The sequence below is a fragment of the Pseudorca crassidens genome, chromosome 6, assembly GCF_039906515.1.
Source record: "Pseudorca crassidens isolate mPseCra1 chromosome 6, mPseCra1.hap1, whole genome shotgun sequence".
Taxonomy (NCBI): Eukaryota; Metazoa; Chordata; class Mammalia; order Artiodactyla; family Delphinidae; genus Pseudorca; species Pseudorca crassidens.
The window spans coordinates 19,742,487-19,759,787 of record NC_090301.1 but is presented as its reverse complement, the minus strand read 5'-3'; the positions used below and the strand labels follow the sequence as shown (position 1 = coordinate 19,759,787).

Here is a 17,301-nt window from a genome sequence, read left to right as displayed (position 1 = left end):
CAGGCCAGAGGGGACCCAGGGAAGGCAGGCTGAGTGTGAAGTTCTTACCCCCACTGGACGGTGGGCTGGTCGGGGAGGTTCTCTCCATCTCCTCAAAGGCCTCCTTGTAGCTGTGCAGATGGGGCTGCGGAAGAACAAGGGAGGAAAACAGTGGCTGTGACCCTGAGGAGGAGGGGTTCCCAGTTAACCAGCCTGACCACCGCCCTCCCCTGGTAAACACAGAGGTCAAAGGGAGATCCTCGCCAGCCGTGAGCCCAAACTCCTTGCAGCCAAGAGAATAGAAAAGTGGCTATGCAAGGCCATGGTCCAGCAGCACCTGCCTTGGGAATATTTCACAACAGGACCAAAGAGAAGGCGTTGGGGGCAGGTTACTGAAGGCGAGAGAGAAAAGATGTCCAAACGCCATTTATATCCAGAATGACTTGTTAACCTGGATTGTATCAAATATGGGCCACTCGCATCAGAATCTTCCAGGGTGCGTGTTTAAAATGCAGATTCTTGGGTCCCATCCCAGGTCTAATAGGCTAGAATCTCTGGAGGGGGACTTGGGGGACCTACATTTTTAGTAGATTCCCTGGTGATTGTTATGCTCGCTAAAGTTTAAGACCTACTTCCTCAAACTACTGAATGTCTCAGAAATACAAACAATTGACATTGAAATTTGATCTCCCGAGAAAACCACACGTCTAGAAAGGGCTCAAAAACAAAGTCAGTCTCTAGGATCTGGCTTGGAGTTTAGAGACTGTGGTCATCTACATCATACTCAGGATCCTTACCACCCTTCTAGGGGGGGCCCTTTAGGAATCAAGAAGGGAACCTCAGTCTCAGTGTTCATGGAAGAAGTAGGGGCATAAAAGCTATTTAGGGAAGGAAATGGGCTCCAGATTCCACAAGCCTGAGAGGAGACCTAGGCTGAGGATGCAGGGAGGAAAGATTACTGAGTTTACTGACAGGTCATTGCTGCCCAGTTAACCATCAAGTTCCTCAATAGTTCAGGTGGGCTCCGCTACCCTCTGTGGCCCCAGGATACGGTCCCAGGACTCACCTCTTTGGGCCGCCCTCCAGGATTGAGAGCGATGGTGAGAGCCAGCTCTGGGGAGACGCACTGGACAGGGGAGCGAACCCCAGGACTACGGGGTGATGCAGGTTCTGGCGACTGGTTCTCGTACTGCCCATCGCTGGCTGCCCGCCTCCGGAGAGGTGCTGGGGGCTCTGCAGGCTGCTTCTCCCGAGCTTGCACCCCTGGGAGGAATGGCAGAACGTAGAGAGCACTGAGCATAATGTGGGGGAAAGGATCCATCGGGCCTAACTTCCCCAGAGAAGGCAGTGCATCTTAGCCCAGGGGGCCCAGCTGGAGCTGGGCTTGTCTCCCCTCAGCACATCCTCCCACCAGCCTCCCTCTGCCCACACCCCGGCTCCTCTGCAGGGTGGGGGATCGGCTTAGATTGGCTGGCCTTCACCAAGAATCTCCACTCTGCACAGGGCTGGGGCCCAGAGCACAAAGGACTGATACAAGAAACAGATGTCAACTTCTTCCAAGCCCCGGAGGCAGAGGGCCAGAGCTTCCAGGCAAAAGAGGGAAGGTGGAGGGAGGAGAATCAGTCTCCAAGGCGACTGCATCAACCAACAAGCAACACCAGGCCCGTGGGGAAGACTTTTGGAAAGAATGAATGATGCATCATCTTGCAAATGGCGCTCGCGAGAAGAAATCAAGGAATGACTAAGTCTTGTCACAGTGTCCCCAGCCCCAGCCGGCCCCCGGAACACTGCTGGCCTTCTCTGGGAGGGCCCAACCCTCATCCAGTGCACCTCTGAAAGCTCCTTCCCGCTTCCTTTATGCTGGCCCCTTATCTGTTCACCCTTCTCTTGCCCCAAAGATGGCCCAGGTTCCAGCCTGCCTCTCCCAGCAGAGCAGCAGGCAAAGAGCCCGACGCCATGCGCCCCATCTGCTTCTGTGCACTTCCCTTCCATTCCGCAGGCCTGGGGATGTTGTTAATCTCACCCTCCTCCCTTCCCACTCCCTCTTCCCACAGCTGGGCTGCCGCACGAAACCCATTGCCTCACTGAGCTGGCTCCAGAATCCTAGAGAACTCATTCCCCGGGGCCCAGAGGCCAAGACCCAGCCTGAGGGCGGGCCCCTTGCCCTCATTGTCCTGCAGGAGGAAATTCCCAGCCCTCCTTTCACCACCACCCGAGGGGGCAGGTGAGAAGAGGTGCTGGGACTTATCAAAGGTCTTGTGAGACCCTGGCCACAGCAGCCTCAGGCCAGCACTTGTGGGCAGACCAACCGCCTCGTGGCACACATGCACACAACACACACACACACACGCACACGCACACACAGCTGGCCGCAGGGACACGCCAGCTCAACCAAGCAGAAGTCACCCTCATTCAGACTGAATCACCATGTACCCTCCACAGCGGGGTCTGCGTGGCCCTGGGGGCCCTTCAGCTCCAGCCTGGAGCAGCCACTAAGGCTGTCATGACGAGCACAGGCTGGGAAGCCTCCCTCCTTGTCATGAACAGCAGGCTGCCGGCTGCCAAGTCTAGGGATGGACACATACTCTCGAACACTCACACCATCACTCCAAGTCATGCACTCGTATCATCTCCTGATTAGGAGCCCCATCTGGAGAGCACATGTAAGTGCAGAAGGTAGCTGGGTGGGGCGGTGTTCTTTATTTTTCGGGGGGTGTGGGGATGTTCTGAGGCTCCACTTCGGGCTCTTCGTTAATCAGAGGCAACCTGCCTACCATCTCAACCGAGGAAAAAAGAGCCCTGGCTAAAGACAGTAAACCAGACTCACGACTGCTTTACTGAAAGCAAATAAACCCCTTGCCTCGAAGGACCTTTATTTTCAGAATAGAAAAATGGGGGTCGCAGAGTCCTACCTAACCAGGGGCTGCTATGATCATCAACACGGATGAAAGACGGGGTCTGGCTCTAAAGGGTGGGGCAGCAGCCGGGACCCTCCAGCAATCCCAGGCTGCCAGCCCTCAGAGAAGCACCCTGACCGGCCCTGTCCCTGGCCATGCTCCCCCCACCGTCGAGCCCCCTTCCCCCTCAGGCCTCTGGGGCAGCTTGGTCCAAAGTCGCTGCTGCTTCCACTCCTGGCAAAAACATTAGAGAGAAAGAGACGTAGCCATTGATTTTCTAATAATAATCGTGACAAAGGAGGCCCATTTGGGAAAGGCCCTTGGGGTTTGGAACCAACTTCAGCCCCAAGGTTAAAAGAAACGCATTAGGGCTGCTCTCAGTTCCGGCTGGCCCAGACCCGCAGCCTCTTTCTGGCAGGTCCCCGTGCCTCTGCAAGGGGTGGCCAGTTTCCCTGTTTGGGGATCCGATATCTGCCCTTGAAAACTGGGTCTGTTTCAATTCGAGGCCCTAAGTCTCCCAGAGGGACAGAGAGCATTCTCCCCGATGCACCCAGAACATCCCTCACATTCCGGGGATGCAGAGGGCTGCAGCGGCCCAGAGAAGAGGCGGGACCGTTGGAGGGGCTTCTGGGCTTTGGAGGATGCGAGACCTGGCCCAAGGCATTCAGACACTTGAGGGTAATCACACCTCTCCAAGCCGCCTCTCCACCACCACTGGAGTGGGACCGGCTCTGTCCAGAGGCAGGGGGGATGGACAGGTTGCCATCCAAAGAGCTAGGGTCCTGCAGGGCAGAGCCTCCCGCTGCAGAAGGGGGAAGACCCGGCATACCACTCCCACGGGGACAGCCCCTCTCCCGCAGAGCACCCACGGCCCCAGTGGCCAGCCTGGGCCTCTCACATTGTTTGAACACAGTGTCCCACTGTTGTCCGCCTTGGCAGTCCCAGATCTGCCCCGGAGCGCCTAGAGAGCCATGTTCCCTCTCTCTTGTCTCTCTCTACAGGAGGGGAGACGGGCCATGGCAGAGGGGAGAGAAGAGAGCCCCATTGTTCCTCAGCCAAGCTGGGACGTCTGGACACAAGCTGACAGCCAGTGTCAGAGAGAGAACACCACTCCCTCATGTCCCAGAAGCTGACGGATAATAAAAATAGACCCGCACTCCCCACCGGCCTCCTCCCCTCCCCCACCCCCGACCCCAGGACTTTCTTGGTCTCCTGGCCCCGGCCCCGCTCTCAGGGCCTCCGTCTACGTGCCCCGCTCCCTGCACACACACAGGCACACGCGTACACACACACGTACAGACACGTGTGGGCGCACGCAGCCTTAGCCTGGCAGGAACAGTGGTGGGTCACAGTCACCCTCAGAACCTCCACACTCAGCCCTTCCCCAGCAGGAGAACGGGGGCCAGAGGAAGCTCACGAAGAAAGGGGGAAAGAGAGGCAGGCAAGGGACTCTGGAAGGTCCTCCCAGGAAAGTTGGTGAGTCCAGCCCTCCAGCCCCGGCAGCACGAGGAGCGGCCAGAAAGTGGCCTTTGGGATAATAACGCGCTACATCCAGAAGCCCTTTGTCATCCTCCAAGTCACACACTGTGGGCATCGGACCTTCCCCTCCTCCTGGAGGACAGTGGTCACCTCAGCCCGGGGCCTCCACATTGACCACCAGACCTGAAGAGCAAGGGGCCGGAGCAGCCCCATCTCCCGGGGTCCTCACTCTGCTCCCCAGGATGGTGCTGTGCTCAGGGGAACAGCTGGCTCCAAGGCTCCCCTAAAGTGGGCTGGAACCGAGGCCGCGAATCCCCTTCATCACACACACACACACACACACACACACACACACACACACACACGGGCAATTCCAGGGGCTGTAGCCCTAACACACATCAATACACCTTGTTAATAGATGGAGCATGGCTGCCCACCACCCCCGAGTTCCATATGCCCTGGTGTCAGGCTTCATCACATGCCTCCCCTACCCGCCCCAGGACTGGCCGCTTCCACCCCGACAGACCCAGCTCTTCTTTCCAGCCTTCCAATTTCCAAAACACTGGATTCCTCAGCTCCAGGTGGCGGGGCTGGGTGTCCGACTGCTTGCCTGGGGCTCCAGAAGGGAGGGGATCCGGGAGGCCACCTGCTGGGCCAGGGCACCAGAAAGCCACACGGCAACCACACTAGCAGCCCCAGGGCAAGCCATGCCAGCTCCCCTCAGGACCCCCCAGAACTGCCCAAACCCTAGGCCCCACTGAACACCGCACTCCCCACCACTGGGCCGAGAAAAGGTGGAGGGACAGGAGAGGAGGGGGACAGGAGGCATTCTGCTAGAACCATCTCCCCATTATCCATGGACTGGGAGAAGGAGGGGCCGTGAGAGCACCAGATATTGCCACTGGGAGTCAACAGTTCCCACCCCACCCCACCCCCAAGGCTTTTCCCGGAACTGCTCAAGGCCACGGACTGGGGTAAGCCTGAGCACATCGTCTTCTCCCTGCCCTGGGCCTCTGGGCTCTGAGGAGCAGAGAAAGGATGAGGTGATTCCCTCCCCAGAGCTAAAAGTCTAGGGGTTGTGTGTCCAAGAGCTGGTGGGAGGCGCTAGTGGATGACATCGCCCTCTAACAGAGCAACGTGACTCTTGACGGGGGGTCCACCATGTTGGGGCACATCAAGCCACCATGCAAAAGGCACGTGGCAAGGCTACGATCCTCCACGTGTCACACTGGGAGACAGAGCTCTGAGCAATTCAGAGACTTGCCCGGGAGTGTCACAGAGGAGGTCACAGGAAAAGCCAGGACCACACCCAGGGCTTCCGACTCTTGGCCATGGGTCCTAGGATCAGAGATTCAGGATGAGGTCAGAGGGGGTGCCCTGTCCCCAGGGAGTGCTGTACTCCAGAATGGACAGTGCAGCAGGTGGCAGGGCACCACTCTGCGTCTTGTGCCCGCTGGTCCACGCAGAGCTCGGCCTGGCTCCTGCTGAGGCTCTGGCCGGGCAGCCCAGGTGATCTGGCCAAGGTAGCTGGGGAGCCGGGCTGTCCCAAACCCTCACTGAGCACCCTTGTTGCAAAGGCCTGTGTGCCCACGGGGGGGCTGAAAGTTCACCTAGTCACCCCGGACCCTGTTCCCAGCAGGGAAGGCCAAGGCTGGAAGCATCAGGCCGTGTCCATGCAGAAGTGGGAGCACCCACTCATGCAGAGAGGAGGGAGGCAGGAGGAAGAAGGGGGCAGTGAGAGAAGAGGTGGGGGACAAGGAGAAGAAAGAGACGGAGAGAACAGAAGGAGAGGAAGGAAAGTGAGGAGGAAATGGGAAACGAGGAGGTAGAAGAAAGTGGGCAAAAATGTGGAGGAGCAGCGCATGAAGGAAGAAGGGAAAAGAAAGAAACGGAGAGCTCAGGTAAGTCATAAAGGGGGAAGCAGGGAGAGGAACCAACCAGAGAGAGAGGAAGATCGGAGCCGGTGGAGAGGAGGGTGCCCGGAGCCGACACTCTGCCCAGTGCCCTGCAGCCTGGCATTGTATGCTGCTCCCCACCCCACCCCGGGGAGCCGGCAGCAGGGAGGCAAGCAGGGAGGGGGGGCGGGGGGGGGAGGACACCAGGCAAGGAAGGCACCACGCCCACGGCACAGGGGACAGATGGACACGGGACACACGAAGAACGCCAGGGACAAGGCATTTAACAAGACGAAACAAAACAAAAACAAAGAGAAAATCAAGGTTAGTCAGTGTTCTGAGTCTGGGTTCTGGCCACAGGCTGGAGGGGGGCGGGCAGGGTGTCAGACAAGATGAGAGGGTGGATCTAGGGTCTCGTTTCTCCAAAGGGCAGGTGGACTTTCTGCTGTCCAGCAGGACGCCACCCACCTCTCTCTTTTCCAACCCCAGCATGGAGCAGGAAGGTGCCAGCCTGGGACCAGGAGATTTCAGTCCTGTGGCCCCATACCTCACCCGCCCTCACGGTCAACACGACCTCATCCCAGGACCTTTCTCCTCTCACGGTCACCTGCTTCTTCCTGGGTTCGGCAGTGACCCTGCCAGTCTGAGCCCGAGGGTCATCTTCCTGAGCATCGGGGCATCCCTCGGCCCTTCATTCTTCCATCACACCCCTCTTAGTAACCCTCTTCCACGGGAGCCACTTAGGATTTTCTACTCCTGCCCCAAACTGCTGAGTACCACCGAAAAGTTCTTAAGATGAGGATGCACCGTAAGGACCTGTAAGGACCTGTGAGGTCCTTTTATTCCCCCCAGCTGACTCCAATCGATCTCACAACACAGGGGCCATGCAGTGACCAATATCACCCTTTCCCGGCTTCCAGAGAACCACACCCTTTGAGTTTCCTCCACTTCAAATGCTGCTCCATACCAGTTTCTTTGCCGGTTCCTCCTCCTGCCTCAAATTGCTAAATGTTCAAGGCTCCAGAACTCAACCCTTCTCTATCTGTGCTCACCCCGCTAGGCGATATCATGCAGTGCCTTACTTCACATGACATCATATACTGACAACTCCCACATTTCTAAGCTCCAATCTCTCCCTCATAAACTCCCGACTCATACATCCAACTGTCTTGGACATTTCATGAGCACCTCAAATCTAATGTGGCCAAACTCACACTTCTGATATCCCCTCTAAGCCTGCTCTTTCCACGTCCTTCTCCATCTCAATAAAGAGCAACTCCATCCTTTAGGTGCTAAGGCCAGAAACCTTGACTTTTCCTTCTCTCACATCCCATGTCTAGTCTCTCTGTAAATCTCGATGGCGACACCTCCAAAATACGTCTACAATCTGAGTGTGTCTCACCATCTCCAGACACCATCCTGATCAAAAGCACCAGCATGCTAACTGGTCTCCCTCCTTCCATCCTGGCCACACTGATGTGTTTAGAGAAAGTCAGGTGAAGTCACTCCTCTGCCCAAATCCTTCCTAAGGCTTCTCACACCATGCAGAGTGTAAGCCAGAGGTCTTATGATCACCTACAAGGCCCACAGAAAGCTGGTCCCCATGCTCATTCCCTCTCTGATTTCGGGCCCCCTACTTTCCCCATATCAGGCACACTCCCACCTCAGGACCTTTGCACTTGCTATTCCATCTGGCACATTCCCTCCCTGCCCAGGGAAGCCTTTTCCCTGAACATCCTACCACCACCCCCCACAACCCTTCACCCCTCATTGGCATTTCACTGCTTTATTTTATCTCTATGGTACTTATCACCCATCTGACATATTATATGTATATTTGTTTATTGTCCATTTCCACCTCTTAAAAAAAGGATCTTTATCTCTTTTGTTTACCACCATTTTTCCAGAACCTAGGCTAGCATGTAGCATGGATTAAGAGCACACATTGAATGAATGATGGAATGGGCCTTGATCTCAACTCCTATTTCCATGATGAAATATAAAAATCAGGTTCTCAATTCAAGCTCCCAAGGCTTGACACCAATATCTCCCTATATCTGTATCCATCCTCTATTCTTATTTCATGAAGAGGTACCTCACCTCCTGGTTGAGCCTAAATTATCCACCTGGGTTCCTAAGCCTAACTCCCCTTACCTCCTTAGAGACCTAGTCTATCAATTTCTTTCTCTTCAATCTTTTTCTTCTCCCTTTTCCCTCCATATTCAACCTCTCCCTCCTCCCCCTCTAAAAACATTCTCATGGTTCCTATATTCACAGAAAGAAGTTCTCAGTATCTTGCTACCCTCTTTAGCTACCACCCTCTTCCCTCTTATCACAAAGCCACTCAAAAGAGTGGTTGATATGCTGTCTGCACCCTCTCATCTCTCACTCCTCAATCCCTGTCTGGTTTCTGTCACCACCACTCTATTGAAAATATGCCTTTGAAAATCACTGGGGCCGCCTAATTGGCAAAAGCCCAGTGAAGTTTCCTGAGTCCTTCTCGTCATGCTCTCTCCACAGTGATATTGCTAACCTCCCACCCCTCCTCCTGGAAACCCTTTACTATTCTGACTTCTGTGATGACCGGCTGTCCTAGTGTCCTCTCTCTGTCCTGAACATTTGTTCTTAGTCCCCCGTATGACCTCCATTCCCTCGTGGCCATCTCATTCTAAGTTCTTTTCTCTCCATGCCCTCTGACATATCGAGATCTCATCCATGCCCAAAGCTTTAACCTTTACCTTTGTGAGAATGACTCCCAAATCTATAGCTCTTTCTACTCTTTTGAGCTCCAATTCCGATGTCTGATTGCCTTCCATACATCTCTACCTGGAGGCTCCACTGTCACTCAAATTCAACATATCTAACACTGAGGTCTTCATCTTACACCAGACCTGCTCCTCCTGCTAACTTCTGGCTTATTAATGGAACCATCATTCTGTTTCTATTCATGGAGCCTCAGAATTATCTTTGATGTCTTCCTCTTCTTCACCTACTACATCCAATCAACTTGTAAATGCATCAGTTCTCATCCCACCACAGCATCCTTGGCACCCATCTCTTCTTTTTCATTTCCATGGTCAGCACCCTAACTCAGCCCCCATCACCTAGGTTAGCTAATAAGCTCCTAGCATCTCCCAGCTCAAAGTCTCTCCCTTTTTGTATCCTTTCTGCCCAGACCCACCAGATACATCTTCCTAAACTACAGCCCTGATCATGGCATCCTCTCCTAAACACAGTAATGGCTTCCTACACTGCCACTAGGTAAGATTCAGGCTCCTTAGTCTGGTATTACAACCAAACAGATGCAGGCCCCAGGCTACCTTTCTTGACTCTCTCTCACACAGCCTATATGCTCTCAATCCACTCTATTCTTCAAACATGCCTTAAGTTTTCCTATCTTCATTATGAGCCCTCTCTCTCCAACGACCTCACCCATTTTCAAAGTCCTACCCATCTTCCAAGGCTCTGTAAAAGCCACACTCAACAAAGAGCCTCCTCTATCTCTCCAGCTGATAGTGAGCTTCCCTTTTTCTTCATTCCCACAGAACTTTCTTCATACCTCTCTTATTACAAATAACTTCATTTTAAAGTTCCAGTTCTTTTTCCCCTTTCTAAACTCTAGACTCCTTAAGGATAAGATCAACTTCTGATTTCCAATATGCATTGAAATCTCTACCTCTAGAGACACCTGAGATCAGTACAGTCACAGAATCAGGATCATAAGATAACTTGATTGGACTCAACAACTATGACTCTTATTTCCTTTTCTTGTCTTATTGCACTGGCTGGGATATCCAGTACAATGTTAAATGATAGTGGTGATAACAGGCATCTTTATTTTGTCCCTGGTGTAATGGGAATGCTTCTAATTCTAATGTTTCACAAGAAAGTGTGACATGTGCTACAGTACCTACCCTTTGTCAAGTTAAGAAAACTAACCCTACATACTCTGAGCGCTAAGCTGAAATAAGACGTAAGGAGTAGTTGGATCAAAGTGGGATGAACCAAGGACATGGAACTGAGGTATAACAGCCTCAGTTGACAGCCAAGGAAAAAGAGCAGACTTGAGGGAGAAAGGCCAGGAGAAACCAGATCATACTGATGACCATATAGAGGTTCTCCCTCGGATCTGAGGTTACTCATGTTGAAGCTTACATTCCAGCTTCTTGCAGAAGAATGTAAAATGAGAAGAAAAAGGCAGTGCTGAAAGTCTATCCCTTGGCTCCTGGACTGTTCTACAAATTAATCCTGCCGGTGCATCTTTATCTACACAGCACTGCGGATAGGGCTACTGAAGAAGTTGTGCAAGCAGGACCTGCTGACGTAAGAAATACTGTTCATGATAGGGCATGGACCCAAGAGGTCCTTTGTAGCCCTGGAGACCAAATATAACTGTCCCCTCTAAAGCTCTTATCCTTTCTCCTGACTGAGTCACTCACAGTTGGTGGAGGAGATGACAGCAGGGTTGGAGGACACAGGTACTGTGCCAACAATATCCCTCCCTCCATAGGACTTCTTGGCAGCCAAAACCTGAGCAGCTACAGGATATGGAGGTTGAGAGGCAAGACCTCAGAAACTGGTAGGAGAGAAAAGGATGAGGTGAAAGCCACTACAAGATGGACATCCTTCTAGGGCCATTAAAGTATGGCTTCCTTCTGAGCAAGCTCTGGGAGAGCTATACAGAGGGTTCTGTGAAAAGGAGGAAACTCATCCTGCTCCCCCAGAGAAAAGCCCCTTGGATCCTGCCCATTATTAGACTAGAGTGTCACTATTCCTCAGGCCACCACCCCAACTCTGTAAAATATTGAGAGGGCCCATTCCTCTCCCTTCAACAAAACCAGGAGGAAAATGGTTTCTGCTGACAAGCCAGGTACTCCTTATCTCATGGGCCCAGATGTAGACAAAAGTAGAAGACACCAGCCCCACGGGGACCCCCATGGAGCATTTCACCCCTCGGGTTATAGAGCTACTCATCTTATGTTTTGACTCTTGGGTAAAGACAATGATGTGATGCTACCAGGGCAGGGGAAGTCCTTGATTGCCAATTTCCATAGTGTGAATACTGCCATTATGGCCAATTTCAAGTTACCAGTAGTTGAACTGGGGGCTGTGCTCTGCTCTGAAATACAGGAGCAGGGAGTCCATGCCACCACACCAGGTCCTGGACTCAAACCCAACAGCCAACTGGCCTGGCCCCAGCTACTTCCCTAAACCCACCATCCATCCTCAGGGACGGCGTCTCCCTTCCTCCCTGTAGCTGGCATGGTGACTCAGCTTCCCCTAAATTTAGGAAAAGGGACAGAAGGCAGAGTCAGTTGCCCAGGCTCCCCTTCTGCTCCCTGACTACCCACCACCCTGTCAGCTGAGGGGCTTGGCACAAGGTCCCCCTCGCCCCAGGCTCTGGTCCACCCTGGTCTGGGCTTCACCTCCACAATAAAACCAACTCATAGGATTTCCCGCCCAGTTTGGCTGCCCCCATGGAATGGTCACAGGCTTAGGCCAGAGGGAAGGAAGGGAGCCCTTCCTGCCCCTCCCAACATGGCCCTGGACACGCTGCCATTTCTTGCCTTTATCTCCCCAGTAAGCTCATCTGGTTGCCCCACTCTGTCTCCTCTCTCTGGAGAATAAGTCCATTCTCTGATAGGAAATAGGGCTCTGTTTCTCAGTGCCCGCTTCCCATACAGAGCTGGTCCTAAAGCAAGGACTAGCAGGACAGCTGAACAAGAAGATGGACCTTGGCCTCCCCAGAAACGGAGAAATATCTTGAAAGGACACACCAGGGTTGAACACTCAGATGGAGCCCAAGGGCTTCAGGACACCCTCTCAGGCATTGCTGTGCCTCTGGGAGGGCTCAAAAGGGAACTGGAGTCCACAGAGGCCTCCCTCCAACCTTCTCCAGGCCTTCTCCACTGCAGGCAGCTGCAGAGAGCATCTCCTCTCTGCCTAGAAAATTTGTACTCCAGCCCTGGAGTCACCACCTCCAGGAAGCTTTCCCTGATTGCCCTAGGTGGGAAACCTTGTTTTCCCAGGCTCTGGGGCTTTGTTCCCCACTTCTGTTGTAGCACACATTGCTCTCTGTTAGAATTATCTGTCTGTGTACCTGCTCCCTCACTAGACCGAAAATTCCTGATCTTTGAACCTCAGTGCCTGGCTTGGAGCCTAACAGGCAACGAATGCAGGAAGGGATGGCTGTCATGTGGGCTCCTGACAGCCTCTTCCCCAGGCCAAAGCAGCACCCGCTAAGGCGTGATGGCTGGGCCTGCACCTCGCTCCAGCAACACCAGCCACGACCAGAGAGGGAAGGTGTGGAGGGAATAAGGAGGGGATACCCAGAACTCATGGCCCCTGAGGCTCTTACCTGCTACCCGGTGGGCCACAAGCCCCTCCAGGTTCAATGGCTCCTCCTCTGGGGTTCGGGATGAGTCTGAAGTCACCTCCTTCGGTGGAAGCTGAGGCTGAGTGGTGAGGCCAGGGAGAGAGACTGGGGGCAGCTGAGGACCCGGAGAGCTCTGGGTGTTTGGAAGGAAGGCAGACGAGGAGGAGGCAGCTGGGCTCTTTGGACGGTAACTCTGGTTGGGCCCCGTTAGACATGGCTGATAATCATAAGGTGAGTAAGGCCTGCCAGGAGGGACAGACTCCAGGGAGGCCCGGGGAGCAGGCTCAGGGGTGCCCAAGGAATGCCCACTGGGGATGTAGCCAGATCTGGACTGGGTCAGTGGATGGGACTGGGAGGAAGAGCCAGAGAGGGGCTGGGAGGAGAGCGGGGAAGCGCCGGGCCAGGCCCCAGGGACACTCTGGGACTTGTGCAGTGGGGCGGCCGCTGTGGCTGGCTCCAGGTCCAGCATCAGCATATTGAGGGCTTCGATGGACTGCTCGATCTCCTGCTGGGAGGCCGCCCGCGGGAACTCGGGAAGGCCAGGCATGGGGGGCTCTGCCAATGGCTGGGGACTGGGCCTGCTGAGCCCGAGGCTCTCCAAGTGGGCTCTTTCCTGCTGGCGAGGAGGTGGCTGAGGCTGCCAGGAATTCAGGCCCCTCTGCACAGCCTCCCGGCTGCTCCCGCCCCGGGCTGGAGCTGGGGGCAGCTGGGGCTTGGTTTCCGGAAAGGACTGAGAGCGGAACATACCGCTGGGGTCATGGCCATAGTGGGAGGTGGTCATTGACTGTGGCCAGGCTGGGTGGGGCCCCTCCCGCTGGTAGCCAGCTAAACTCTCCTGTGCAGAGTAGGAGGGTCGCATGGGGGCAGGGTGGCCAGCTTGGGCAGGCACTGCCCGGCTGGCAGACTCATAGGGGTATCCCCCGCCATTGACTATAGGTTCCACGGGGTAGGGCTTGTCCAGACCGTTGGTCAGTGGAGACAGGGCCTCCGGGTAGCCCCCCTCACTGGTGTTAGTGACCCCATCCAGGGAGGACAGTGTGCCCATGCTGCCCACGCTGTGCCCATCCTGGTTGGGCAGCTCATCATCCAGGATGTCTGTCTCCCGCTCAGATGCCAAGGCCCTGCCATTGACGTGAACCTGGGCCGGGACGACATGGCGGCCGGAGGAGGGAGCAGCAGGGCCCCCCGCCAGGCGGGACCGGAGATGCTGCGTGTGGTACATGGTGCCTTGCTTCTCTCGCTCCAAGCCAAAGCCGCTGAGCAGGCGGTCCAGCTCACGCTTCTCCTCGGGACTCAGGGAAGCAGGGGCGCTGGAGGGGCCGGGGGCAGGCTCATCGGTCTTGTCTGTCTTGGTGGAGGCTGTGGAGTTGCCCGAGTCGCTGCTCACGGAGAGGGTGTGCTCCACGTGGTTGGGGGTAGCCGACAGAGCAGGCCGCGTGGCGTTGACGGCCCCGGTGCTGCCGTGCAGGGAGTCCTTCTTCTTCACCTTGGCGTACAGGCTCCCGTCCAGGGGTCCCTGCGTGTGGCCCACAACCTCTACAAGGGAGGGACCAGAGGGGAGACAGACAGCAGATGTCAGTGGGAGGCGGGACATCTTCTATTCTCCCGAGGAAAGCAGCTGAAAGCTTCCCTTCCCTGGATCCCCAAAGGGAATCCTCTCAGCACCCCGAGATAGAGCCAAGGTGGCAGAGGGCAAAAGGACAAAAGGACTCTTTCCCCGAGCTTCCGAGCAGAGCCCTCCCCTGCACCCAGGGTCAGGGCCAGGCAGTGGAGTCCAGGGTTGGGCCGGGGTCCTGGGGGCAAGATGCCCCGGTCCAAAGCCTGGATGCGGCACTGCGCTCGTTTCCCAAGGGCCTGGGGTGTTGGGCTGAGATGGGGTCCAGCAAAGGCGGCAGGCCCGGTGTTAAGGAGGACACAGTTTCCCTCTGAATGCCAGGGCCCGTGGACGTTCTGGAAAGGAGCTTCAGGGGCCAAGGGTGGAGGGAGCATCTTAGGGGTTGAGGACACAAAAGTAGAGGTTTTCAGCAGGGAGAGGTGCCCCCTGTGCCATTTTGTCTGAGATGCTCTGGGGACCCCGTGAGCAATACTTTCTCTGAAAGGAAAAAGTGAGCGCTGGGTGGCTAGAGGCCAAAGGGCTGACTCAGGAACGAAGAACTTCCCTGCCCAGAGGAACTCAGTGATTTCACACCCTGTACAGTCAGCAGTCCAGCTTCCAGCCTTGACACACACACACACACACACACACACACACACACACCTCCCTTCCTCCCCCTCCAAGGCAGGCCCCCAACTGGCAAGAAAAAAAGCCCCCTCCCAAACTCCAGCCCAGACACCAACAATCACACACACACTCACACACAGAAAACCAAAAGACATCCAGAGACACACACTCCCACCAGAAATCACCCAAATCAAAAACACCCAGACGCGTGCACTCACGGAGTACACCAGACAGCCCCAGCACCGCGGTCAGAAAGAGCAGGTGTGGATACGAATACACAAATACTAATGTTAACAGTAACATTCAGGGAACACTTTGCTACGTTTACACATACGTTATTTCTAATCCTGTGAGTCAGGGTTGTTATGCCTATTTTAAAGACGGAGAAACTGAGACATGAAACCATTTATTTGCAGACACATAGTACTTGGTAAAGCTGGGATTTTAAATCAGAACTAATTTAAAATTTTTAAAAAAACTAAATTAAAATCAAAGCTAAAGCAGAACTTCACAGACCACACAATTTTTTATTATTCTGCACTGTCATATCACACACACACGCACCCACAGAATAAACACATAGAAAGTAGCAATACCCCAAAATAAATACTGAAATTTAAAGCCACAAACATTTCAGAAAATACAAGCTCCTACCATGCCCAAGGATCAGCCCTCAGGCCAGAAGTGGCAGCCTCTAAAAATAAACACTCATCCAGAAGTCCACGGCCAAAAACAAGTGATCAGACAACCGCAAAACAGGAACATCCTGATCAACACACACACACAACAAACCACAGGCCAACCAAGTGACGTCACCCCAGCACCAGCACCGACATGCCCGACAAGGCACATCGTCCACACGCAGCCCCTGGGGGCTGGAGGCTCTGCCCATTCACTTAACCCTCCAGAACCATCTCTCTGCCCCCAGTTTTCCCTGGGGCTTTGGGGTCTCAGCCAGCAGCAGGCCCCAAGTGACACCGGGCCAGAGTGTTGCCGCAGCCCAGGGCTCACAGCGATGGCGCCGGTCTGAACTGGAAATGGGTTTTGGCTGAGAAAGGTCTGATTCTCCGAAAACCTGCCCCGTGTTCCGAGACCCCAAAAGGCTACTAAGATGCAGTTATACACATGCTGCCTCTCCCAACTCACATGGCATCATCCCTAAAGGGGCTGAAATGCAGATGAGAAGCTGCCCCTCATGCTGTGGCCTTCCAAAGAACCGGGCTCCATGTTCTACACACAAAAAAGAGACTCTGGCTGGCTGTTTCCAGAGGAGAAAAGTATTGCAGACAGAAGGCTCTCATCCACTCAGATTTTGGAGGGTGGTTCCTGTGAGGATGGGCCCCTCACACCATTTAGTGGCAGTCCGAAGAGCTGTCTTTCCTTCTCACTGTACCCAGAAAGCTGCTGGCCCATTCCTAGGCCCTGGCCCTACTCTCCAGCCCACACAGTGAGATGACAGAGTATTTCTCCTGGGCCTGGGATCTCCTCCATCCCCTGAAGCCCCTCATCTCCCAGGTCCATGCGCACATAGGCCGGGAAGCAGCGGGGAGGAGCAAAGCAAAGGGTGGAATGTCCAACGCCCTCCCATTTATACTCAGAAGGCAATGAGAACCACTGGGTGCAAGCCAGAGCAGATCTGAGAGCATTCCTTCCTAGGAGAAAGCAAACCCACCCCAGCATCTCACTGGGGTTCACAAAAGAAAAGCTGTTGGCAAGAGAGACAAGAAAGCATCTTCCGGGCTTGCCTGGTGGCGCAGTGGTTGAGAGTCCGCCTGCCGATGCAGGGGACACGGGTTCGTGCCCTGGTCCGGGAAGATCCCACATGCTGCGGAGCGGCTGGGCCCGTGGGCCATGGCCGCTGAGCCTGCGCGTCCGGAGCCTGTGCTCCGCAACGGGAGACGCCACAACAGTGAGAGGCCCGCGTACCGCAAAAAAAAAACCAAAAAAAAATCTTCCAAGACAGGGAGGGAGAATTCACACTGATTACCACTACCTGATATCTTGGCCCTCTGGGCCACGCCTTACTCTTCACTGACTTTGAAAATGCCAATATCAAATTTATTCTGCCACGACGTCATTTACCCCGACATGGGCTACTGTTCACAGGAACAACATCAGGATGATAACTGCCAGGCAACTAAGGCTTAGTAAGAAAATCGAAGAAGTGTAGACTGTTTAATTGAATCCCATTTGCCAAGTACAAGTGGAAATGCCTGTTCCTGATCTCAGAGAAGGGGCCGGCTACTCCTGATGCCCAGTGCTGGCAGCACGCTCCAGGCTGTGCTACACCTGCACTGGGTCATCTTCCTTTTCAAATCAAGAGGAGAAACTGAGGACACCCAGGCCCCTCCTAGGTCTGTCAGCCCCCGTGAGGGCTCTGCTGAAATCCCAGTGCACCTGAGGGGCACGAACACCTGCTGCTCCCATCAGGAGTGAAGGAAAGAGCCCACATCC

General features: G+C 54.6%; 1 protein-coding gene across 10 annotated transcripts in view; it reads right to left on the bottom strand.

Annotated features, from left to right (window-relative positions):
* The window catches only part of TNS1 (tensin 1), a 197,697-nt gene that overhangs the window by 35,153 nt on the left and 145,243 nt on the right, over window positions 1–17,301 (bottom strand). For 7 of the 10 annotated variants that reach the window (XM_067740635.1, XM_067740634.1, XM_067740633.1 and 4 more), the window contains 5 exons: window positions 12,609–14,162; window positions 6,294–6,380; window positions 4,882–5,001; window positions 1,046–1,242; window positions 49–124 (listed from right to left, as the gene is read on the bottom strand). In XM_067740635.1, the coding sequence (XP_067596736.1) occupies window positions 49–124; window positions 1,046–1,242; window positions 4,882–5,001; window positions 6,294–6,380; window positions 12,609–14,162 (2,034 nt within the window). The remainder of the gene's footprint in view (window positions 1–48; window positions 125–1,045; window positions 1,243–4,881; window positions 5,002–6,293; window positions 6,381–12,608; window positions 14,163–17,301) is intronic. The other 3 variants (XM_067740638.1, XM_067740639.1, XM_067740636.1) reach the window with 2 other exon arrangements.